The 26,625-nt window shown below is 41.6% G+C and overlaps 1 protein-coding gene across 3 annotated transcripts; it reads right to left on the bottom strand.

The window, feature by feature from the left end:
• Nucleotides 1–102: 102 nt before the first annotated feature.
• LOC119647912 lies at nucleotides 103–21,434 on the bottom strand. Of its 3 annotated transcripts, XM_038049234.1 has the most exons (9): nucleotides 21,138–21,434; nucleotides 18,341–21,039; nucleotides 17,950–18,310; nucleotides 17,764–17,887; nucleotides 1,837–2,243; nucleotides 1,589–1,744; nucleotides 744–1,527; nucleotides 510–692; nucleotides 103–434 (listed from the first exon to the last, which is right to left on the bottom strand). In XM_038049234.1, exons 1-9 carry the CDS (start codon nucleotides 21,204–21,206, stop codon nucleotides 292–294), a joined length of 4,926 nt encoding a protein of 1,641 aa, XP_037905162.1. In that variant the 5' UTR covers nucleotides 21,207–21,434; the 3' UTR covers nucleotides 103–291. The 3 variants fall into 3 exon arrangements, with proteins under 3 accessions (XP_037905162.1, XP_037905161.1, XP_037905160.1); XM_038049233.1 differs by having other exon boundaries at nucleotides 510–686; nucleotides 17,950–21,039; XM_038049232.1 differs by having other exon boundaries at nucleotides 17,950–21,039.
• Nucleotides 21,435–26,625: the final 5,191 nt, after the last annotated feature.

Consider the following 26,625-nt stretch of genomic DNA (forward strand, 5'->3'; position numbering starts at 1 on the left):
TAGAATTTCAAAAAAACTGTTGTAGAGTTTCAAGCGCATTCTGATGGCTCAATGAAACCCAAACAAGATAAGGACGGAAGAAGAAATGGAGAAACAGCAGAGTGACTCAGAATATTTTATTACTTACAGTCCCTACAAAGTCGAATCACTTAACCTACATATTTAACATTTCTAGTTAAAACTAAGTTCTAAGTATGAATCTAATTGTGTAGAATCTATTGCCTGTTGATTCATGGAATTGAGTATTTAACCGCAGTCTCATTTTGTTTGAATAACATCCTCAGAAACGTGCTAGTTTTTCTTCGATTTCAGAGAGAAAGTAATTTTGTCCATAATCCAGTCCAAATAATGAGCCACTTTGACGTAAACTCCAGGCTTGTTGGCCTGACCGCAATGTTGCCCCCAGGAAATAATGCCGAATAGTGTCTCTCCATCTGAAAAATAGAAATTTCATTATTTGCTTGCTGGTATTTTGTAAAGCATTTGAATTATATAGGTTATATACTTACCAGGGGTAGTACATGCAAGTGGACCGCCTGAATCTCCATCACATGCATCAACACCTTCATCCAAATAGCCCGCACAAAACATACCATCAGTTATAGCGTTCCCGTAAACGTAGGGTTCTTTGCAGACATCTTGTGATATTATTGGAACATGCGCAGCTTTCAAATTATTCGACGGAGCTGGATCTAAAGAGATTAGTTAACGTCTAATATTTATCACAAAACAAAGGCGCTTACTTGAAATGCCTGACTTGATTGATCCCCATCCTGATATTGTACATTTCATCCCTTCCTCGTATTTGGACTCTTTTGATGGAAGGCATATAGGTTGAATGTAGTCGTTGAAAATCACTGGAGACTTGAGCACTATCAGCCCAATGTCGTTATTCATATGATGGCCTTTTCGGAATTCCTCATGCACATACCAGTTCTGAATGAAGCTATCAATTTCCGATGGCTCGGCGATCTTTGAATAATGATCGCCCATTCGAACAAACAGCCCTTCCTTTTGATAGCCTATTAAGCAATGCGCGGCTGTTAGGACATGCATCTGAGTAATAAGGATAGCTCCGCACCAATGTGTGGACATGCCATTGCGACCTTTAGCACGTAGGCTCGCTTGCCAGGGGTGGTGGCCTCTTACCGCTTTAGTTCCATTAACTACTCTTGCAAACTCATCGTTTGTATTAAATTCGTCAAGAGCGTGTTCATTGATTTGGCCGCATCGTTTATTTTGATTCAAGGCTTTGGATGATCTTTGAACTTTGTATAAATAAAGATCAATATCATCTTCTGGAACTTGTTCTTGTTCTGGATATGCCGTTGTTGTCGTAGTCGGTTCAGCATTAGGATTGGCAGGCCTATCTGAGCAGCGAACACTCACGTCCTCTTTGTGATCACAATTGTGTTCACCCCAAGCCCAGTGAGCGCATTGCTCCAAGGAGCTCTCGTTTCCAATACAAGATACCTGATCCAGCCATATGGGTCCTATGCCAGAACCGTAAGTATTTTTCAAAACAGTCTGAAATGTTTAATTTGCAGTTCATAAATTTTCAACTAGTTTTCTCCGTAGGAACACTTACTGCCTCTCCTAGGAAACCTAAGGTTCTGCATACAACTTGGGCTTCTTTATTCCCGAAGTCATCATCGCATATTGTGCCCCAGGAATCACGATATTTAACTTCTACGCGTCCTTCCATTTCATTAGGTCCATTTTCAAGACGATACTGGATTGCTTCCTAACAAGTTTGAGTTGTTAAAATTGAAATATGAAAGCAACTCTTACATACGCATCATAGTTAACTGCAGCCTTTTGATATATCATACTTACATTGCATATGTCATCGCTTTCATCTGACCCATCTTGACAATCAGGGACACTGTCGCATAGGAAACCAATTGCTACACATTCTTGCGATGTTTTGCATAACCAGTAATTCGCCGGACATGTCATGACGGGAATTTTACAGACGACACCTACAACCTCCTCGGGTGAGCAATCATGAACACCCCATCCCTTGAAGTTACATTCTCGGATAGACGTTTCGTTGCCAAGGCAATCGACTTCATCCATCAAGTACCGAACACCCAACTCATCGTACATTTCTTTGTGAGCTGGATAGTATGAATTTCCCCGCACTTCACTTGCACCCAGCGAAAATCCTAGCTCCTTACAAAGGACATCAGCAGCACGCATTCCAAATTTGTCGTCACACACATAGCCCCATTTCCCATTAGCTGAAAAGAAAAGTTTTCATGTAATATGATAATATGAAGAGTGAAAGTACTTTCTAAGCAGCGGAAGGATGCAAATTAACGTAAAGTTTTATGGATTGGGGTATATTTGTGTAGAATACAAAATCAGACATTTTCCTAAAGAGCAATTAGACGAGTGTATTAAAATATGCTCAATGACTTACGTCTACTATAAAAGTAAGTTTTTCTATTAGTTATATCTTAAAGCCATTTCTGTGGGTCTTTGGGAGGTTTTCCAGCGAGGTTCAGACGAATCTCATCTCAACCAAAGACGCTTCCAAGCCCGTTTGAGAAAGGTGGAGGGTTGAGTAAGGATACTCTGAATGATGGTGTAGCACCTGAGGATCTCAGGCAGCAGATGGGGAAATTTCATGCCTTATAAGTAGCAACCACTTTTAACCTAAAGCATTTTGTACTTTACCGAGAAACTGGCTTCCTTTGAATAGAGGATCAACAGATAGAAATTCCTGCGCTACAAGTTGGTATATCTTTGGTTCAGCGCGGTTAGATGGCAGGACTCTGAAGAGCACTTTCTCCCTCCCTTTCTCCTCCCTCGGAAGCAGGTAAGAGTGAATCTAATATTGCAGTAATGCTGACAGCAACCACAAAGCACGTGCTCATGTCATAGGAATATTGGCTGCAAGATTCTGTTACAGAATTAGGAGCGTTTCAATAGCGCAGTACTCATTACTAACGGAGGCTATAGAAAAGAAGAAGGCTTTCTATCAGTAACCGAATGCTGGCCAGAAGAGACTTCCTTAAGGTGATATTGTAATTCTGATGAACGATTTAAACGTCAAGTTGGGCTCTGATAACATCTTGCTCGGGCATATGATGGGGAAATGCAGTCTTGGTGACCATAACGGTAATGGTAAGAAGTTTCTTCTGACAAAGTATAGAACCCGAAACAAGGGCAGTTAGGTTTTAACTGACCAGCAGATCGGTATCAATGTGGTCAGCAATAAATATACGATTTGTTGGCTAGATGTAAAGAGCGCTTCAGCATGATTCTCAACCGTATAATTGATAACACCTCTTGTGGATGAAATGGCTTGTTACGGTAACAGATGGATAAAAACTCCTCTGAAATAAAATTAATTCCGCCATCCATGAACTTAAGCGCAGTAAGGTCGTCGGGGTTGATGGTTTCCATGCAGAACTGTTTTGTCAGCCTGCATTGGCTGCGCGCCATGCCATGCGGTAACATCTTATAGCCGAAAATGGACGATAACTGTTTCGAATCAGGAATATGTGCAGAGGGTGATAAAGCAGCAAACCATCAATGATAACATGTAGATTTAAATATAGAGATTTTTTTGATCAATCGATCGCAATGAACGCCAGTTCAGAAGCGCCGCCTCATCCAGGCTGCACTTAGTCGGAAAGCAATCAAATGGTGTTCTATCCTCCTCAACAACACCGATTGAAGGACTCACTAAGCGAGAGTGTTGCATCTGATCTCTTGACTTCTAGAGCTCAGCAACAATCTCGTCAAGTTTACCGGTTTTATCCGCTAGATTGGCCACTTTAATTATCGTGGTGGTCCACTTATTAGTGGAATTGTTTCCAATTTCGACAGTATTTAACGAAATAATGCATGGACGAATTCTCCCGTTGATATCTGCTTGAAGTATTTCCGCGATTTGTCCACCGCGACTCGTCGGTCGGTAAGCAGGAGTTTATCATTAACACAGCAGAAATGTTTTATATCCTGAGGGCGTAGGTATCTCTCGTCGTCCCGTTTATCGTAAGGCTTTTTTTAGTTTCAGCGATAATTTTATGCGCAATTCCGAGGAACAATAAAATGAGTGGATTGAATGTGCAAGCTAACCCCTATATTTTTTTCCGTACACGTCAAAAATCTTCAACTCCGCCCCGCTAGCGTCTGAGCTACTGAGTATAGAGGTCGCGTGGGATTCGTACCTACTAAAAACCAATGCTCCCCCCCCCCCTCCCATCACTGGGGCCACCATTTAGATATTACTTGGCGAGGTGAGGTTGCCCTTAGGCGCTCGTGCTTTTTGTCCTTCGAGCTTTCTTGCTCTTTCAATTGTGGGGGAAATCGTAAGTCAGTTCTATTTTGATCTTAGCATCCTCCGCGACTATGCTCTCCGGTCTCACGCGCGGTCTTTCCGAGCGCTCTGTTAAAATTCCCATTCAGCCTTGGCACCGTTTTTCTTTCGTTTCTCATCCACCTCGTATATTATCATAATCATCATCAACCAGACAACAATCTGGACCCGGTCTGGGCCTGCCTTAATAAGAAACCCCAGACATCCCGGTTTTGCACTAAAGTCCACTGATTCGATATCCCTGAAAACTTTCTAGCTTGCTTTTTCTACCACTGATATTGCTCTTATAGACTTTCCGGGCTGGACCATTCTCATCCATACGGATTAGGTGACCCGCCCACCGCAATCTGTCGAGCTGGATTTTATCCACGACCAGCCCATGACTGGCTGGTATCGCTCCGTTCTTCATCTTGTAGGGACCCAAAAGTCCTTCTCTCAAACGCGGTCAAGAGGTCGCAATTTTTCGCGCTAAGAACCCAGGTCTCCGTGGAATGCATCTCCTCCCTACTGTGGTTCTCATTTGACCAGTGTCATTGTATCTTATTGCCTCTTTGGTTTTTGCTGCTGACTTTTTCCACCATATATTTCATCCTACCTTCATTAATGTGCAGCTTATGATCTTGCGGCAATCACCGCCTGCTAGACGACGGCATGTTCCCATGTTGTCGATATCGTCAACATAGGCCAGTAGTTGGGTGGACTTAAACAGGATGTTGCCACATTTCTCTTAGCCTCACGGATCATTTTTTTCAGGACCAGATTAAAAAGGATGTACGATAGGGCATCCTCTTGTTTAAGAATTCTCTCACGGCATAGTACAGTTTTCCCGTGTCTACGCTATCATAGGCGGCCTTGAAGTTATTGAAAAGATGGTGCAACTGATGGTCATATTCCAACAGTTTTTTCATCGAGAAAATCTAATCTGTTACTGATTTGCGTGGCGTGATTTTGATATCATACCAAGCAGACTTCGAGGGTTCGTTCTACTACCTCGTGAAAGGTATCCTTCCCCGAGTATGCAGTCTCTTCCAGAAGGACGTGAATATTAATGAGGCTTATATTTCTAATTTTGCCTCGCAAGCGCAGAGTGCATAGCTTTTCGCTTATGTTTTCAAAACAGATAACAACGGCTTTCACTTTTTGGCTGTACATAGTTTACTTTATTTAATATATGGTGTAGTGGCTGTTCTCAAGTAAACCGGCCTATTGGGACAGGGTATCGGTCCTTTCCAATCAAGACTTTATCACTCTGTCTTCGTTGTATAAAGCTTTATATCCTCTCACAAGCGCTGGTCAGGAACGAGCAATGCAGAATGTATGCTTCCGCATCGCAAACTTTGAAACATCTCATTTTTGGTAGAACACGAATACAGATATGGGTGGTTAATGGAAACGTAACCATGACATGGACCGCAGACAGTACTCGATTGCTTAAATCACCAATAAACTATACAACCAGGTCTGCGGTTTTTATAAATTGATAAGATGGGTGGTACTACGTGAATTCTTGATACTACTCTATCTTATATTAGCGGTATTAAGCGCTTATATCAGAAAGAATAGTATCTCCCATAATACTGTCAGCTACAGGTATTATGTCTAAATTCCTTATAGCTTCCCTGAATTTCCTGGGACTTTCATACGGTTAAAAAGACAAACAAGAAGTACACTATTCTGTATGTAAGCTCTATAGTGTGGGGAATTCTCGGTGGGTCTTCTCCAAAACTTACTACCAGACGCACCACCAAAGCCCTTTTTTTTAAATAGGTAGTATTATTCGAGCCTAGTTACTTAGCACTTACTGCCCGCAGTGGATAGTGTGAGCTTAAAAAACCGAAAAAAAATAATATTTACATAAAAGCAATAAATAAGAGCTATGAGGGTGAAAAAGTCGATTAAATCCTGCAAAAACTATGCAATTTATTATTATTTATTATTAACTAACTAGAAAACCCTCATTCCATTAGCATTTTCAAGATTTTTGTACAATCACGTGGGCATATGTGCATATACATATACGTATGTATGTAAAAAGATGGACATGATTTGCAATTTGTAGCAGCTGATTTGACTATTTTCATATGGAAATTCTACACTTATCTTTCCGTAGAATTTCTAAGTGGCTTTGAAGTTTATTTATAAACACCGGCAAAAGTCTGCATCTCGGCGTGCAATCATTCGGAGATATCGCGCATTTTCAATGAAAGTGTGGAAAAGTATTTGAAGCGGTGCTTATGAAGCTATATATTTATACATATAGACAGAACAATTCTCATAATAGATACTAAGATTTTTATATTTTTACTTTCTATGTATTATACATACTTATATAGATGTACTTATATGTTGTCGAAGGTTCGTACTTATTAAGTGAGAAATTCGGTTGTTCATTTTAATTGTGTACTTCAAGTCGGCAAAAGTTGAATGAAGGTAAGGAAGGTATGCGTGAAAAGGGGAAGGTTCCCCTTCTCCAGTCCCTTAGTGGCGGCCACCCCCTTAAAAAAGTTGCAGTCCTAAAAGGTCTACTTTTCATATTACCACTACCACTTACAAAGGGTATTGGAAATGGGACTATTTTTTTCCCTTCTACTCCGTCCTCATTCACGCGGTGTTGAAGGAGCCTCTACATCTTCCTTACTCCAAATCAAAATGATGGTATCAAAATACCTCCAATGGGGCGAGATTAATGAAAACTGGGGAAAGATTGTGTGGTGGCGGGATTTGCAAGTGATCAAAACGAGGATGTCGACTCCCATTAAGTACCGCTTATGTGGATTTTAAGGTTTTTTTAAAAAAAAAAACAAGGGAGGGGGTGTACCCATACATGCAAAAGGGGAGGGGGATTATAATCTTTTGATGAAACATAGTCATGTGAAGTATCAAATGAAAGGTCTCGGTTAGTTCTTTCCGAAGTCTGTATTAGTTTTGGCGTTAGTTGTAAAGGGGAGGCGAAAGTGCGCGGGCTGGAAAGTGGTAACTTATTGGACAAAGTCATTATCACAAACTGCCCATTACGAGCTGGGTACAATTGGGACAGATGTCCACCCCAATAAATAAGAAATACACAATACAAAATACACACCTATCATACCAGGAGCACCCAGCTTCCGGTTTCTCGCCTTGTTTATCCACCGATTAAACGGAGCAATGTAGAACCTTGAAATAGACAAAGGCAGCGTCATCTTTTGAAGACAGAAAATTCAGGTGAAAGTGGTTATGGATCTCAAAGGTAAAACAAGAGGGCAGATATGTGGAGGAAGAAGAGAAAGGATTTTGTAAAAAGTAGTGAGATCTTGATCTCACGTTCATGGCTATATTAGGCGGACCTTTCTTAGGCCCAAAATAGAATTATCCCCTTTGTTGTATCACGTACGCATATGGGTTCACCGTTCTAAAATTTCCATCCGATTTCGGGTCAATAGCTGAAACGGTTTCCAGTAAAACCACATACAGCACAAAGAGGAGAAACGAGTCTAAGGAGACAAAGTTCGAGGCTTTCGTGCGACCTTAGCCTTCCTCAAGTCCATTCAAGCAGCCATCAGGTAATCTGAAAAGGGTTAAACAGAATCTAACAAAGTCAAAATTAACCCCAGCTAGCCAAAAAAAAATAAATAAATAAAGTAAACCATTCACTTTATTCTGCAATAATTGTTAAAATGTAGAATAATTTCCTGTTCAAAAAATGGGAAGAATTCACCCACCAATCCTTCTCAAACACAAGGAGAACTATAAAAGGGCACCAGACTTTCTTGTGGAGGAGAAAGTGAAATTCTTTATTTAAATACTCTCTTCGAAGAAAAACCTCTGACTAGTTTGTGCATACGATACCGCCGAGGATATGAAGGCTCCACATTCGTAGTGACCTTCGACGTCGAGTAACTCGATGAAATAAGATCTAGAAATTGCAGTAAATCAATATTAACAATAATAATAGTCGTTGGCGCAACAATCCAATTAGGAGGCACACTGTAGGAGGCAATGTGGTCAGCATTGCACCCGCCTGATATTATTACCCTGATTTGACTCAAGTACTCATTCACAGTTGAGTTGACTGGTATCCGAAGTCAAATCACGATACAAATCCCACTGCCACCAATCAGATTTTAACCAGCAGCTTTCTGTTCGACAGTCTTGTGCTCTAACCACTCAGCTATCCGGACAAAAAATAAATATTACAATGTCATAACTTCAACAGTGCAAAAATACGACTTCATACTGCCACCTTTAATAAAGTTTGATTTTGTTCGTGAAATAAGCACCCAAAGATGTTAGTACGCTTGTCCATTAGTTCAAAGTAAGTTTTCCTTAGACCAATGACCTCGGTGCCTGTTCCCTCTGCTGTAAGGGACCGTCAGTGTACCAGGGAATCATTTGCTAGTTTAAGCCGTAAGTCACTGTTACTACCACATTTTCCCAGCTTGCTCCGTTGCTCCAACGTGTTTCAACCTTCTAACCGAAATAAAACCTCGTTGTCATTTTATCCCTTGATATCAGTAATTCGGGATACCGCCTGAAAAGAATATTAATCTTGCCTCGACTTGGGTAGCCCTCCGCCTCGCTGGTACTTCCGGATATTCTGAACATCATCTTCCTTGCCTACATTTGTATTTGAAAATTGAAAGGAGCCAGTCCCAGAAGGTCCTCTAGGGATTCCGTTGGGCAGGTTCATATTGACCACTGAATCTTTGAAGTTTATGTAACTCTGGCTGTTGTGTAGAGTTCAGAACTGTCTACCCAAATTGCCACTGCATTCATTGGCCTTACGATTGCAGTGTGTAGCCATTGCAGCATTTTCGAGGTGCATCCTCATATTCTCTCTTGTATAACTGCAAGCGATCAGAACCTTTTTAGCAATAATTGTTTTGAATATGTGTTTCATGAGTAGTTTTTTTATCTAAATATTTGACCTCTGTTACTCGTTTCACTTCCATTACATCTAATCTAATGGTGTCTTCCTGCACCAGTTATTAGTCTTTCATAGTGCAATTTAGATTCTGTTACATAGCGTATCCGGACACCCTCCCCACCAACTCCCATCAGATTAAAACAATATGAATCAGCTCCTTGAAGTTCGTCAACTACCATACTCCACATTAACAGTGATCTTACGCCACCCTGTGAGTGTAAGTGGTGTTCATGGTGTGATGTGAGTGATGTTCATGACAATAGAATTTGTACCCGTTGGTACTTCTGTTTGCTGAACGCTTTCGGTGGCCAACAACGCGTCCTGACTTACGCCATCTCTCCACCTCAGGCAGAATCTGCCTCGACTTCCTTTTCTACCATAGATATTGCCCTTATAGACTTTCCGGCCTGAATCATCCTCATCTATATGGATTAAGTGACCCGCCCACCGCAACCTGTTGAGTCGGATTTGATCAACAACGAGACGGTCATGGTATCGCTCATAGATTTCGTCGTTATGTAGGCTACGGAATCGTCCATCCTCATGTACGGGGCCCAAAATTTTTCGGAGGATTCTTCTCTCGAACGCGGCCAAGAGTTCGCAGTTTTTTTTTTTGCTAAGAACCCAAGTCTCCGAGGAATGCATAAGGACTGGCAAGATCATTGTCTTGTACAATAAGAGCTTCGACCCTATGGTGAGCCGTATTGAGCGGAACAGTTTTTGTAAGCTGAAATAGGCTCTGTAGGATGCCAATAACTGTGCATGGATTTCAACGTCATAGCTGTTATAGGTTGTGATTTTCGACCCTAGATAGGAAGAATTTTCAACGGCCTCAAAGTTGTAGTCTCTTATCTTTATTGCTTTCCTTTGACCACAGCGATTCGATGTTGTTTGCTTTTTTAGTTTTGGCGTTGTCATTGCCACCATGTACTTCGTCTTGCCTTCATTAGTGTGCAGTCCAAGATCTCGCATCGCCTGCTCGATCTGGGTGAAGTTAGACCGTATATCTCGGGTTGTTCTTCCCATGATGTCAATATGGTCAGTGTAGGCCAGTAGTTGGGTGGACTTGAAGGGGATGGTGTCTCTCGCATTTACATCGGCATCGTGAATCACTTTCTCCAGGGAGGACGCATGATAGGGCATCCCCTTGTCTTAGACCGCTGTTGATGTTGATGGTCTGAATAGTGATCCTGCTGCTTTTATTTGGCCTTGTATATTGGTCAGGGTCAGCCTAGTCAGTCTTATTAATTTCGTTGGTATACTGAATTCTTTCTTGGCCGTGTACAGTTTTACCCTGGCTTTAAAGTTGATGAAAACATGGTGCAACCGTTGGCCATATTCCAACTGTTTTTCCATTGCTTGCCGCATAGAGAAAATCTGATCTGTTACTGATTTGGCTGGAGTGAAGCTTATCTAGTATGGGCCAATGATGTTCTGAAAATATGGGGCTAACCGGCCTAGCAAGATAGAGGAGAATATCTTATAGATGGTACTCAGCAACGTGATACCTATATAATTGCTACACTGCATGATATCCTTCTTTTTATATATGGGACATATAATGCCGCGTTGCCAATCGTCAAGCATTGATTCGCTGTCGCATAATTTGAGCATCAGTTGATGAACCGCTTGGTGTAATTGGTCGCCTCCAAATTTAACCAATTCGGCTGTAATTCCAACGGTTCCTGGCGACTTATGGTTTTTAAGCCGATAATTCACATGGACTGTTTCTTCTATGCTTGGTGGTGGCAGCATTTGTTCGTTGCCTTCAGTTCGCGGGACCTCCAACTCGCCGATATTTTGATAGTTGAGCAGTTCATCAAAATACTCAATCCATCGCTCGAATATGCCCATTCTGTCGAAAGTCAGATTTTCCTCTTTGTCTCGGCAGGATGAGCATGGACTTGTGTAACGCCATGCCGGCTGCGGTTGCTCCCTGTACTTTTCGAGTTCATAGATATGTTGGTTCTCCCAAGCTTCTTATTCCGTCTGTGAAGTAGCTTCTCCGCTCGACAGAGTTCGTGATAAGTCTCTGCGTGTGCCCGCGATCTTTGAGAATGCAACATTACTCGGTATGCAGCATTCTTCCGTTCCGTTGCTAGCTTACATTCATCGTCGGCTTTTCTTGTGGCTGGGGCCAAGTATGTTTGTGGCCGTATCAATGATAACGTTCATCAGGCGGTTCTGAAGATCATTTTTTTATGCTTCATCTCCAGGATCTCTGTTAGCTGCGGTTATTGTGGCATCCACTTCTCTCTTATGGGTGTTACGGAGGGCTGTGTTGTGAATTGCTTCAGTATTCACTTTCACTTGATTGTCAGAGGAGATTGTAGGTGGTGTCGTAATTCGAGCTGGGAGGGAATGAGATAGTGATCTGACCGCCCTATATGTTCTTACATTCAACAAGGCTGAGAGGTGGCTGCTTTCGATCAGCACTTCGTTAATTTGCTTTAAAGTAGTCCTATCTAGAGAGGGCCGAGTTTGTGGACCGCTTTCCGTGCAATCCAGGTATTTGCACAAACTATTTCGTGCGATACTGCTAAATGTAACTGAATAATCCCCAGTCCGACGTACCGCCTGAATATGGACTCCATCCCTACTTGACTGTTGAAATCTCCATATCCATTTGATATCATACCGGGGACAGGCTTCGAAGGCCCGCTTAACTGCCTCGTAGAAGGCATCCTTCTCCGAATCTGTAGTCTCCTCTGTATGGGCGTGAATGTTTATGAGGCTTATATTTCTAAATTTGCCTCGTAAACGCAGAGTGCATAGGCTTTCGCTTATATTTTCAAAGCCCTTTAACAGCGAGTTTAATTTTTTGGCTGACTAAGAAACCTACTCCGAACACATGGTTTAGTGGATAGCCGCTATAATATATGGTGTAGTGGCTCTTCTCCAGGAAACCGGTCCCTGTCCAAGAGATGCAACCTTGTTACATCAGCCTTATATTGGGACAGGATATCGGCTAGCTGCTGAGCAGCATTCGGTCTGTACAGGGAGCGTACGTTCCATGAGAAAATGCGCAAATCTTTACTCTGTTGTCGTTGACGGGTTCGTCGTTTTGAAATCCATCCTGCATCCTGCATGTGTTTATTAACACAACACAATTGAATATTGGGATAGAGAAATATTGTTTTACAGTTAGATATATAGTTAGCTTATCTTTTCAATTAATTAGAGACAGAACTTACATGATCAAAGTGAAGGACACGAATTCTATGGCGACATATATCACGATCATCGATAAGGCGGAAAAAGAATGCTAGGGTGATGGCTTAACGGTTAAATCAATAAACTGCCGCAACATAATTCGGATCGTTGAGGTGGATATATCAAAGTTACTGTTAGAGCCGAGTTTATCTAAACCTCGCCTACGCTCAGTTGAAAAACGCAACAGCAACCATTTGTCTCTTTAGAAGTCAATCACACCTTCCAGGAAAGCAGCCTCGATAGCAAAGCTCTATGTAAAACATAGGGTGATTATCCGGTAGTGAAGAGTACCCAAAATTCACATCCTGTGAAACATACTCGAGCCCAGTACCTCACCGACTAAAGAGGGGCGGGGACGGCTTACTCATTGCTATGTCAACGATTGGCTGAAAAATACAAGCCTTGCTCGGTATCAGTGGTTGCTCCATGAGGCTCAATTAGTGCTGTGATGTGCCGTTGTATTGCCAGAAACACCTACGATTGTAATCATTGTGGGAAGAGCAAGAGCAGGAGAATCTAGCTGACACCGATCTTCAGAGCCACCTCATAGCATTTACAAGGGATAGCAGCTTATTCGCTTTACAACCAGAGGTCTCTTTTGAGATCCCCATAGAATTGTTGACCTACTCTCCGCAGCCTGGGCCAAGTTTTAGCTGGACAATCGCCAAGTTATGGAGCCACAAAGGAGCCTGGAACTGGACGGATTTTATAACGAAAATGCATTTTCTCATTGCAAGTGCGCTCTTTGTACAGATCGAATGCTGACTAGTAGTTACCAGATACATTGTCCCACTCTGTGTTTGCGAGGGAAATCTAGAAATGTGAGCCTCAATGACGTTCACCCCGCTACAGAGGAGACTGTAGAGTCGGAGAAAAATATCTTCTACGAGGCAGTGGAGCGGTCTATCGAAGCCTGTCCCAGGTATGATACCAAAATCAAGCTTGGAGATTTTAATAGCCAAGGATGAATCCCATATTCAGACAATACTGTGGCTCCTACAACTTACATAAAAAGACTAATGAAGAAGAAAAAGAAGTATCGTATGAAATCGTTGTTGGAAGTTCCTGCTTTGCGCAGAAAGCAGCTACAAACATTCATGGGCCTCTCCACAACGGACTACTTTCAACCAAATTGACCACGAGGTAATTGAGCGCCGCCACCACTTAGCCTTGATGAATGTCAGAACGTATAGGGGACTAATATAAACTTGGATCACTATCTCGTTGGCATAGTGCGCCGGGCTCGAATAACAACGCCGCCTACAATCCCCTCCGATAATCAGGTGTGAGTGAATACTGAAATTATCTACAACACACCTATAAGGGGAAAATGGATGCCGCAATAACCTCAGCTAACAGAGATCCTGAAGGACAAATATCGACAAATGATCTTCACAACCTCCTGAAAATGTTACGGTTGATACTGCCAGCTGCAAAAAAATCGGAACACTCTCAAAGAACCAAGGAACGCGCAGAGGTTTATCACGAGTTTCGTCAGCAAAGAAGCAACTTCACAGAAAAAGGAAGCGTGGGAGAACCAAGAGGTGTGTGAACTAAAGAAGTACAGGGAGCAACCGCATCAGGCGTGGAAGTTTTACCAATGAGTCAGCGGGAAGACGTCTTATACACCTCGATGCTTATCCTGTCGAGACAAATCTGATTTCCGACAGAATGGGCATATTGGAGCGATGGGTTGAGTACTTTGATGAACTACTGAACAACCAGAACATCGGCGAGTTAGAGGTCCCGCCAACTGAAAATGACAAATTCTGCCACTACCAAACTCGGAAGAAACAGTTTATGCAATCCATCGGGTAAAGAAACATAAGTCGCCAGAAGCCGCTGGAATTATAGTGAAATTGGTTAAATATGGAGGCGACCAATTACATCAAGCGGTTTACCAACTTATGCTGAAGGTGTGGAATAGCGACTTAATGCCTGATGCCTGGCAAAGACATATTATTTGTTCCATACATAAAAAGGGGGATATCAGACAGTGCAGCAAATGTAGAGGCGTCACATTGCTGAGTATCATCTATAAGATATTCTTCACTATCTTACTTCGCCGGACAGCTTCATATGCCCAGAACATCATCGGTCAATACCAAAGGGGCTTCAATCCGGGCAAATCAGCAACAGATCAGATTTTCTCTTTGCGTCAAGCGATGAAAAACCTCTTGGAATATGACCATCAGTTGCACCATCTATCGACTAACTTCAAGGTGGCCTATGATAGCATAGCCAGAGTAAAATTGTATACGGTCATGAGAGAGGTCGGTATCTCGACAAAGTTGATATTATTAGGCTGACCCTGATCATAATGCGAGGTGAGATAAAAGCAATAACGGTCCAAGAGGTGCGGGATCGTAGAGTATACACTTTTTAGGGATATGGAATTAGTGAATCTCGACATAAGGCAGGTCTATCCGATCTAGGCCCGGTTGTTGAGCCGTTAATGATAATGAATCGCAAAGGAAGTGCGTAAGCCTTTCCCTCTTCTTCTCCCTCCCAATATAAGGCATATAGGCCAGAGCCCATGCAAACTGGCATAATACTATTCCCATTTACCTGCGTTTAGTTCGACAACTCTCGCAATTGAGCCTTGTTATAACAGGACCAAAAACTCATACTTGGAGCAGGCAGTGAATAATAATAATAATAATCGTTGGCGCAACAATCCATATTGGATCAGGGCCTTCAAGTGTGTTAGAACACTTCATTCAAGACCGTAACGGTACACTACAGTACACTGTAGGAGGCAATGTGGTCAGCATTGCGCTCGCCCGAGATTATTACCCTGATTTGACTCAGGTACTCATTCACAGCTGAGTCGACTGGTGTCCGACGGCAAGTCACGATACAAATCCCACTGCCACCAGTGAGATTTGAACCGCGTCCCTCCGTACGACAGCCCAACGCTCTAACCACTGAGCTATCCGGACAGCAGTGAATCTTCGTCATAAAAAGTCAGCGGCTATCTAGTAGTGCGAGTAGAATCCACCCTTCTTAGCCGCCAGCGGTACGCCGACTATGCCTGCTCAAAGACTGTTAACAGCGGAGCCTTATCTAGCCAGTTCATCGGCCTGCACTTAATCCAAAGCCATCGTTTGGTTGCCGGTCATAATGATTATGTTGCGCTTGGGGCTCATGCTCAAGCAATGGGACAGGGCTCCAGTATCGCCAGTACTTCCGCTTTTAATGCACTAGCAAATCCCATAAGATCGTGCAACTCGACTTCATAGTGCGTACCTGGGAATACTCCCGCATCGACTCTGTACACCATCCTTGAACCGTCGATAACAAATACTGTGTTTTTTGCCCTGATTTCTCAAGGTACTTCATCTAGGATTTTATTATAGCCGTAGCGCTTTGCTATCCAATGTTCGGACTCACGGAGTCTGACAGCACTGTACAATGCAGAATAGTTCTTATGGAGGTCCAGGCGGAGAAGGTATAGGAATACAGTGAGGGCATCTAGCGGGCAGGGGTACAGAATTCGGGTACCCTACTCTTGGCAGTAAATGGTGTCATCTTTGGCATTAACATCACCAAGACGTCGGCATATCCCACTACCTGTACTCCGCTCATACAAGCCTTAAATCTAATTCTTTTCTACCTAATAACACCACCCTGCATATTAATGTGATACCGTTGCAGATATGGACATTACCTGACTACAGAAGTCACTAGTGCCGCGATGGGTTTGTGGCTTGAAATTCTAGTAAAAGAATTACCAAAGCATTTTCGTTTGATACCATCAAGGAGAAACCTTTTACCTTTTGGTCTTTGCCATGCTATCGAGGTTGCTGCTCCGGAACCCATTAAGCCATTATTGCCAATCTCCATGTATTTCCACACAACTTAAACCTTGGTCTCTAGCTTGTTTCTAAAAAAGGATTTTTCAAAAAGTTTCGAAAAATTTTCTCTCTCCAGGCACATAATTAAAAGTCGGGTAAAATATGGCGGGCACTGAATTGTAGAGCCGTGAAGTTGGCGAATTGTTTTAAGCTACAGCTCAAGATTTCTTTGAAGTTGCCAAAAATTAGATCATTTAGTTCGCAGTTGCGAAAGAAGTGTCACTTTCTTTACTGTAACTTCGACACTGCACATGTAAAGTATGCCGAGTTTGGAAGTATGATTCCCTATTCGTCAGTACCCTGTGCAGATCGCTGTGATATTATAAACTTCGCACTAATCTAGTTCATACGAACCCGTCTTCGGATTTCGACGTGAGAGGGCTAAACAGGTCATGGGTGTACGCCATTTGGAAAAATTAATAAGTAGTGTCAGGAAATTCCATTCTTCACCACAGCCAGTGGGGCTGGCAGACAGTCAAAAGCGAACCCGTTTGTGCTCAGCTCGTCGAAGTGCTCGTTCCTCTCTATATTTTTCTATGAACCCAGAGAGATAAATGTTAGTTTGTAGGACTGTCAAAAGTCGAATAACACCTCATCTGCGGCCAGTATCTCCACCTGGAAGACGCTGGTATATCCTCTCAAATCAACCAATACAGAAAGATTGTGTGTATCCGCTCCAACTTCACAGTCCATTTTTTATCTATCGGTGTAACACCGATGTAACGGCTGTCCAGTATCTTAATTCCCGCAGCCTTACAGCACTGTACAATACAATTTGTTGGGCATGGATGTCGAATTGAAGAAGGTGCAGGAATATGTTTAGGGCGTTCGTTGGGCGAGACCGCATAGCCCCAATAGTGTCCATACAAGCGGATTTTTAGATTCCTTTGTGTATGATCCTATTGTACTCCTTGCCCAGCGCACATGAATAAATAAGAGAAGGGTAGGTGGGGATTGGACGAAGGTGCCATTTTTCACGAACAACTTTTTGCAAGCGTGGTAAATTTTCTGCTACATCCAAGATATTTGAGTGAAATTATGCGGTGTTTCCAACGATTAATTATCATAATTGAAGTAATAAAAACTTGTTGTTTCTTTTTCGTTGGTTCATCAGTGCTAACAAGTTCAAACTTGTTAGTACTGATGAAGGGGACAAGTGGTTCCCGAGATATCGGTATTTGCAAGCATAAATATCCACACCAACGTAAAAGAAACAACAAGTTTTTATTACTTCAATCGACTTTTGATTTCATCCTCTCGGGGGTATGTATGTAGATTCAATCTAACATTAAACTAAATTAATTAAACAATTTTTCAATTGTTATATCCATCTTCGTAATAGAACCCAATTGTAGGGCAATCAATATATGGTCCCTAGAGGGTTATATGTATGTATCTTCAAAATCCTCTCCGACTAAATACAAATATATAGTAAGTAAGTTTTCAGAACTTACCTTTGACTTCCACTCGTCCCATATTTGCTTTCCCCTCGTCACTGGATAACCGGACTTCATATCCAATATGATCGCATTGCTTCTCATCAAGTCTATTGCCACAATTATTGACACCATCACAAACCTAGAAAAATCAAAGCGGAGCGTGAGTCCTTGCTGTTTAAGTCACCCTGCCTAGTCATTCACCTGATATTCACTGATGCACTTCCCATTCTTGCAATCGAACTGGCATGCAGGCTTATCTGCATCCAATTCAGGATATGTACCTCCGGCGGAATCATCACGATTATTGATTCGCGTGTCAATGTGACCTTCCCTTTTATCAGGAGTTTCTGATTCGCCTAGGTCGTTAGTAGCAAAAGGGTTGTGAATTTCGGGATGGTTACGATGGAATTCGCGACTATGATGGAATGTATGGTTATGGTGATTCCAACTATGGCGATGATGATGATGGTGGTGTTGGTGTTGGTGGTGGGTATGATTACAACCAGGGTGGTGTCTGTGATGATGGAAATGATGATGATGGCGATATCGGGCCCCGCCCTGATAAGTTGTCTGCTCAGTTGTATTTTCACCAGAATTCTCAAAGCTATCATAATAGTGGTGTTGGGTACCCTCATTTAAATTCGCCTGTTCACCTGAAAATATAATTTCAGCCTCAGAATCGGTCTGTAGTTTTCTCGTTGGTTGTTTGGGCATTTCTTTGGGTGAGCTTGCACTGGAAAGCTTCATGATGTGCTCATTCATGTTGTCGGCAACATCATCCGTCACGGTTCCACTACGATTGAAATATGGTCGCAATAACATTTTTAAGGCCTCACTGATCGGAAGCTCCTTGGGTTCTCCTTCTTGATTTCCATGACCGAGAGGTTTTAAATGACCTGAATCAGTAATTTGAGCTTGAGGAGGATTATAGTATTGATGATTGTATGCTGGTGGTAAATTAGTGGAAGATCTGGTTGATCCAGTAGTTTGACTGGTGGGTCTAGTATAAATTGGTATAACCTTCCTGTATGCTTCCTCTTCATCTACTAACTTTGTATCTTTATTTCCGGAAGACGATTTCGTATGAGTGACACTTGAATATGAGGGACTATATAATGTTGATGAAGTGATATTTACTCTGGGGTTTACATCACTCGAAATAGGAGGATACATTTGATAAACCCTGTCTTGCCTTGTATGGTTTGTTATCAGTGGCTTAGTGGGTTCCGGGGGAGGATTTAAAACAGGATTGTGAGGAGGTCTAATAGGAAGATTAGTAGTCTGGGGATCAAGCATAGGTGGCAAAAGATCACCAAATGGAACCGGTACTAAAGGAACGGTAGGTGGAACCATTTCCGGGGAGGGTGGTTCGAGACGATTTGGAGGTGTAGAATATAGGTGGGTAGGCTTGCTTGGCTGAGTTGGTGCGTGAGGTGGTTGCAGACCGCCATATAAATTTGATTCATCATAAACCGCTCTATCATTAGTAGATTGAACAACACTATGTTGATGATAAGACGATGGGATGAATTGTCCACCCGTTGAGCTGGACCATGAGTTATTTTGATGTGTGCTAGGTGGGCTGGGAAACCCTAGAGGAACGTGAGATTGCGAAGAAAAATGTTCATTCAAGGGCACTGATTTCTGTCCTTCATCGATTTCTGAATCGAAGTTCTGATCATGATGAAAATCTCCGACGGGAGTCGCGTACACGATGGTTTTATTGACAGTCGATGGCCGCATGGGTTTCCAAACTGGTGTACCAGATGAATGACCATTGGTCATGTTAAAATTATTCAGATCGTATGTTCCCATTGGTTGAGCATAGTAGATTGTGGTTCTGCCCGAGGCTGAATCCTGCTGCCCGCGCGATGGTTTAGAAGGTCTTTTGGGAGGTTCAAGAAATGGTGATGGAACTTCTTTCTGTTGAAGGTCGTCAGTATCACTGATATCAAACGTTCCAACAGGCTGGGCGTAATAAATCGTTGTTTTGTTATTCCCAAATATTCCGCTCGAACCAGGCGGTGTCATTTCATGGACTTTTGCCTGATCAATAGTGAACGAAGGGTTTGATGGTGATGCATTTAGTGAGGGTCTTTGCCATGCTTGCTGATTTTCTTGTTCATCGACATTAGTGGATTGATCCCAATCTAACTTTGGATTTCGATTACCTTGTGAAGTAGTTGAATATTCTAATCCTTGTTGTCCAGATTGTGATTGAAAGTGACGGCGATAACCGCCTGGTCGATGATGATGATAATGATGCCGATGCGGATAGTTTTGTGTTTGGTGATACGTTCTACTGCTCTCTTGATCGTAATTTCGGGATTGGCTTGCTTGTGCGATTTGATCATGTGAAAAACTTGATGAACCAGAACCTGATTGATCATATTGATGCTTTGAGGTAGATGGAGTTGTAGCGCTACTACCATAGCCTGGTGAAAGGCCAGCAAAAGTACTATCTCTTCCATTGATATTATCTGTCGAACTTGTAGTCCCTTGACTAGAACTGGGCCAACTATGATGTCTATGGTTGTGGAAACCACCACCGTAATGACCTTGAGTGTGATGTTGTTGGCCATAATCGTTGGTTGAGTCTGCTCCCTGAGATCCTGTGGATCCACCACTTCTACTCGAACAGTCGACATTGTAAGGGAAATCACATACTAACGAAACCGAATTGAACACTGTTCCCGGACCACACACTTGTATGTAGGTAATGCCATTAGCACAATTGAGAAACTTTGCACAATCAAATGGATGTGGCTGCACTCCACTACTTCCTGGGGCGCACTGAACATCATCACCAATATTTCTCGGGGGATGGCTGCTAGTGGGCGAAGGCGAATCACTGTAACTTTTCGTTTGCACTTGTTGTAATCTCGCGAAATGATTATTCGGATTCGATTCACTTCGATAATTCAAACAAATCACTTTCTCGGGGTTATCACATTCACGCGTATCTGGATTAAAAACGGTTCCAGGGGCACAACTTTGAATATAACCTCGGCCTTTCCAGCAATTGAGAAACTGTCGACAATTCAATATATACGGGTACTGGCCGGTTGCATTGGGGGGGCATTCGGAGCCATATTGCGCAACATAATTTTCAGCCTCATTTGTATAGCTGGTGCGTCCTTGTCGGGCGTCAAATTGTGATTGAGAGTATCCACTCTCTTGGGGTCTATTTGAAGATACTTGACTGTATTGATGATGCATAACAATTGGCTCTGAAGGTCCTTGTCCTCGTCGGAAGGTTTTCGTTTTAACGCCATCATTCGGGTCATATATCTGTATTTGTAAAATTTTCGGGAAATATATTTTTATAAGAAGCGATAGCCAAAATTTTGATTGTAACGACTTTTTATCGAAAAGTAAATATTGCTTACCGCGTAAACACTACTAAAAACTAATAGCAAGGACCAACACGATACGAAGATGATCTTGGTAGAGATCATTCTGCTGTGACTAACTAGACAAACTGATAACGTTCAATTATGCACGACCACTAATTTTAAGAACGAAAATTCCACACTCCCACCACGCTTACGCCTGTACGTTACATGTTTCGCGTATGAAACAAATTCAAGAAATAAATTATCTAATTAAGCAAAAGGCTGGCTTGCGTACATATTGCTCGGGATTCGATGATCTTTAGACCTCTTTAAGATGAAACTTATCATTCATCTTGTTATTGTCGTCGTCGTCACTAATCTGACTACATTTCACTTCTGATCCGAATTCGTGTACAGGGTGTTAATTTACTGATTCAAGGGAAATAATTGTTGATTAAGTGACTAGTTTGTTGTTCTTCTACATAGAACATAATCGCATACAGTGATGATTCAAAAAAAGAAACAGCGGCTTTTTAATTGAGCTTTAGATTCTCAGAACTAGCTCTGGAAAAATCTAAGATTACTGGAGTAAGATTATTGGACGAAAACTTGCATGTATAAAAGGGCAGGAAGGATAATTTGAAATCAAGCTACAATTCTGTTCTCTTCTCTTGATTATTTGTGAAGAACCAAGACCTGAGCCGACTCTGCTTCTGAGCGGAGCAAAGGTGAAAGCAGAAGTAAGTACTAAGAAGTATGTGATCGATTAACTGAAACCCCTGATTTCTGGAAGTCCCTTTTAAACAGAGTAGGGTAATGTAATAAAGGTAGAAGGTCAACTAAGCTCGATTGGACTGAACCTAAGGGAATCACCTATCGGTTAAGCAAAATATGTGGGAAAAATGTCCTTAAGAAGAATATGAAAAATAACTACATGCTAATTTCGTTTTTGTTGATTGAGGGAATTCTCGGCCAGTTTCTGGTGAGTAGGTGCTTTTTCTACAATTGGTTCGGCCTATCATCAACTAGATGCGGACTTAGAACTCAATCAATTAACAAAAAACAAATGATTCTGCCATTTCGTTCTTGTTGATATTCGGAGTTTCCAGCAACCATTTCTGTATATAAAGTAAGACACTTATCAACCTCGTACAATTCTCACATTTGCTTCTTTACTGAATCTTCAAGAAATTCTATCATTTATCCATTATTCATTCCAGTTTCATTCACGAACATGCCTTTCCTTGCAGCAAGACATGCCAGTTTTCCTTGTAAAACGATATGTTCCTAGGCAAGATGAGGATCCCTCACAGCACTTATTTAAACTTAGATTTCTGAAATCATTTCATTTACATGATGACGGACCGGACCACTTGGGAAGCAACTTACTTCCTGTTTAGTGTTCCACTTTTTAACACCCAAGTTTATAAAAAAAAATGACTGACGGTCATCTGGTGGATGCGGACAGGACTCCCAGCATCCTCAACAAAAAAATCACTTCGGTCTGGTTTAGATCTGAACTTACAATGGATCTCACTTCAATATAATTCATACTCATGTCGTGTTTACGATGATATATATAAATGGAGCGATTACCACCTGTCGATACTTTCGGTCACGCTGCTCTCAGAACAGAGGTAAGGTAGCGTCTGATGATTTGCACTGCCCTAGATGAAACCATCAGTCACTTTTATTTCATTCACACTTGTATACTTCTGAATTCAGTAATAACAAACGTGAAACCAGCTTTATATTGAAAAGGAGATTGAAAACGTTTATTTTCGACGATATAGAGAGCCCTGATCACGCCTCTGTTTTGAACAAAACGCCCGAGGAATTGAAAAATGACCTGGAACTTCTTAGTAGAAGCGGAGACAATTGCTTAGATAAGCCCCGCCTTTGCTTTTGAAAAGCAATGATTGCGTGACTGGAGTGTATGTGAGCCAATATTGGCAGAACGTGAGACAGGTACCGACATCTCTGTTGATCGATATTCGAGCCCGCCGCAACCAAATCGAAGGGCTGACGCTGAGTAATGTGTATCATTACTTCCTGCAGCCGACACTTGACTGACCTTTCAGCGCCATGATGTTGACAGGGCAAACATTCTAGAAATAAGGAAAATTAAGCTTGAGAGAGCTTTTAATCTTTGAAAAATTTAATTCTATTTTTGAGAGAATTAGTTGCGTAAGAACTATCGCACATAGTTGGGATTTCTTTTTATTTCTTCGATGTACTCAGCGCCTCTATAAATGTATTTTTGACCATTAATAGTAACTGCTCCTGGGGCCTTGAAATGTCTTTGATCTTGTCACTGCAGAAATGTCAGAGATTTTATGGTAAGACCTCAGTTATCTGAGTTGTTCTCAATTCAGTGTATTTCCCATAATATTAAGATGAAACATGCAAAACAAAAAAATTGTTTCTTTCTTGAAGCTTCAAAGTAGACGGCCTTAAGCAAAACTTTTGCGTTTGAGAATTTTTTCTTCTAGCTCCATGTGACCGTGTCGTAGTCCCATGACAGTTACCGCATTTTAAACCATTCATAATAGGTTGGAGCGTTCCGGCCTTATAAGTACTTTGACATGTACTACATTCGCGACCAGCTTTTAATGAGTTTGAATTTTCGGCACTGTTATTGCCGGTAGTATACACCTGGCATTGAAGGAGGGAACAAGTTGTTCCCGAAATATCGATATATGCCGAACAAAAAGTTACTACTAGCGACGGAGATGGTGTCGAGTTTTAATTTCAAAAACTTTTTCTAGAAATACCGCGAACACGCATTGATTCTTTCGAAGTTTTCCAGCACATCCTATGAGTTTGTGATTAGAGCGCAAAGGCTACGAGGCACGTCCAGGAAGTAAGTGCTGTTAATTTGTGCAAATTTGCATTTATAAATATATAAGTTATATAGTCGGATCAATTGTTTGATGCCTACCTGAAAAAGTTTAAGGCTAGCTTCTCGCCCACTTTTCTACCGACACATCCGTTGAAATCTTTTTTCCACTCATCACCATCTTCAGGGAAGTGAATAGTTGGTAATCTGAATGCGGCAGGTTCTCTGACCTGCCCACATGGCCTGATCCTATCTAAACGAGTCCAGGAGTTGCTTCGTGGCGTTGACCGTATGGGGTCTGGCACAGAACAGGAAGGGCTGGGCGTTGGGAACAACAGTTTTCAGGATACTGACCTTGAATTGGTTACTTTTTAAAGGGGAAGAGCTAAGCTACACTACAGTATTGTCAATATGTCTAAAAACCATTCTCTAAGAAAAAGTCAAGCGACGACGGCTTTACGGTTTCTTACCAGGGCAGAGGCAAATCGTCAGACACTGCCTCACCTCTGCTCCCCAGTTGCTCCGGTCCTGCATTAAGTTGATGCGGACTTAGGACCCCCTTAATTCTCAAAACGAACATTCTCTAAGGCCATGAGAGCCCGATTACACTTATATTCTGGACGTGCCATATACAATATGTCGAACAAATTTACATACATAAGTATTTATGTAACAACAATCTTGATTGAATTGAATTTACCTAGATCTTGACGTGTTAGAGAACTTCACTTCACACACCAGTCACGATACGAACTCCTCTGCCGCAACTGCACTGGTGGAATTTGAACTACGACCTTTCGCTGCGACACCGTAGGACACTAGTGTGTATGTCAGGCTTTACCTTATGTTTCGAAAAACAGGAAACTGTTGGAACGTTGCAAACTATTTACAAAGATGATGCTGTTGAAAAAACAGAATTGTATCAGTAGCTTTCCCGTCTCAAAAATTTGAAATCCCCCAGAAAAATGACGATAAGACATTGAAGATGCTGACTTAGGGAATTGAAAATGCGGCTAATTGTAAATGTCGTTTATTGGCTTCTGATTGAACAACAATAAAAAAGTTGAGTGGCAGCATGCTGTGCTATGAAAACTAATTCCAGAAATGAAACTGAATTTCTAATAAAGTCATACATGAGGAGACATAGTGCTACCATTATGAGATGGAAACGTTTGTTTTTTCGATGTAAAAGGAGTCAGGTAGATGTTCGGAGGTTGGTACACAGGGTTAGACTATTAATCAACAACCTCACCTCTTCCTTCTTCTTTAACGAACGGAGCTTGATGATGTTTATCATGCGTCTGCCTTTGGGGTTCATCATGTATATGCCTTCGGGGCTTATCAAGCCTCTAGAGTATTGGTTTTGAACTCTATAAGACAAGGAAAATGAACACATTCCTTGCTTTCATGGTAGTGTACGTGATGTAGGTGGAAACTGTTACTGTTGCTCCGTGGAAGATATTTTCCTGTTACTTTACTAATTCAGCTGTTCACCGCGAACCTCAACCTGATAAAGGGAATTTGTCTGTAATGTATTATTTATTTTTTCTTAGGGCAAAGCTTGGTCGGATCTCATTATCCGAAAAATATTGCAAAGTTTGAAAATATTATCGCTGCTAAGTTGGTCTCACTCACTACATATACATTCAGTTGGAGATTGACGATTGGTTGGTATAGATTCTTGGAACACTGGAACAACCCCTCCTTTAATAATTCGATAGTACTCGCCATTAACAGTCCAATTTTCGTCAATGATAATAAGCTCGGTTCAGCTTTGCCTTATTGATGTTACTTGTTGAGGATTTTCGTTGCAGACCATGATAAGCATTCTTATTTTTTTATAGGCAAATTGTTAGACATATTGTTTTCTACTATTTTTTGCGTTCTCCGATTTGTCTTGAAGCTCCCTGGGTCCCCAGCCTTCCTTGAAACACCGAGCTGATAGCGGATGAAGGCAATGCTTTTGCCCTCTTCAAGCAGATTTTGAATATGATGCTATGTCCCTTTTGATGATGGTGCAATTTTTTAAAAAATCAAATAACTCTTTCCAAGAATTTATTGTCTCCCGGGAAATGTTTCCCAAATGATAATCAAAATCAATTCAGGGCATGCAGCTTTAATAATTCCCGTATTCATCATTAACTTATTAAACTTCACCTTTGTATCAAAAGTTTAGATTTTCATTTGTTCAGATCATCGTGAGCACGAAAGTCCTGAAAAATAAGTACATTATTGATAAGCATCCTTTTATTCCTCAGTTTTTGAAGAAAAGTGATACTGTCCTTTCTCCCCAGCGTGTAGTAACATATGATATATGTATACATAATTCCTTATCGCTGTTGGGAGTTATCTGATATGAAACTAAAAGGCTTTCATTGGCAGTCGTTTTAACATAAAAATAGCAACTAAATCATCTGAATTAACTTTATTTCTAATGAAATTTTCAACTTCTTTCACGGATACTTGGAGCTCACTTAGTTTGGAGGTGAATAGAAAGTTAAGTACGCGTGGGGCAGTTCTTAGCAAAGCTTCTCTAATTGTTGGTCTACTCGTCTTCTTAAACCCTCCCTCCCAGTAGTTAGTGTCCTCAGAAGTAGGTAGCCTAAGTCAAATTTGTTGGATATCAAACTTCCGCTTATCTGTAAGCGCTAACTTAAAGTATTTTGTGGTTTCGTTGAGTTTGTTTCTCGTTTGGGAATCCTC

Source organism: Hermetia illucens, chromosome 2 (genome assembly GCF_905115235.1).
Source record: "Hermetia illucens chromosome 2, iHerIll2.2.curated.20191125, whole genome shotgun sequence".
In the NCBI taxonomy this organism is placed as follows: Eukaryota; Metazoa; Arthropoda; class Insecta; order Diptera; family Stratiomyidae; genus Hermetia; species Hermetia illucens.

Excerpts from the sequence above, each read along its gene's own strand:
- LOC119647912 (XM_038049232.1), bottom strand. The coding sequence starts at position 21,206 with ATGATCTCTACCAAGATCATCTTCGTATCGTGTTGGTCCTTGCTATTA. Across the intron at positions 21,040-21,137 it reads TTTTTAGTAGTGTTTACGCG|ATATATGACCCGAATGATGG; the intron begins GTAAGCAATATT and ends TTACAAATACAG. Across the intron at positions 435-509 it reads ACTTGCATGTACTACCCCTG|ATGGAGAGACACTATTCGGC; the intron begins GTAAGTATATAA and ends TCTATTTTTCAG.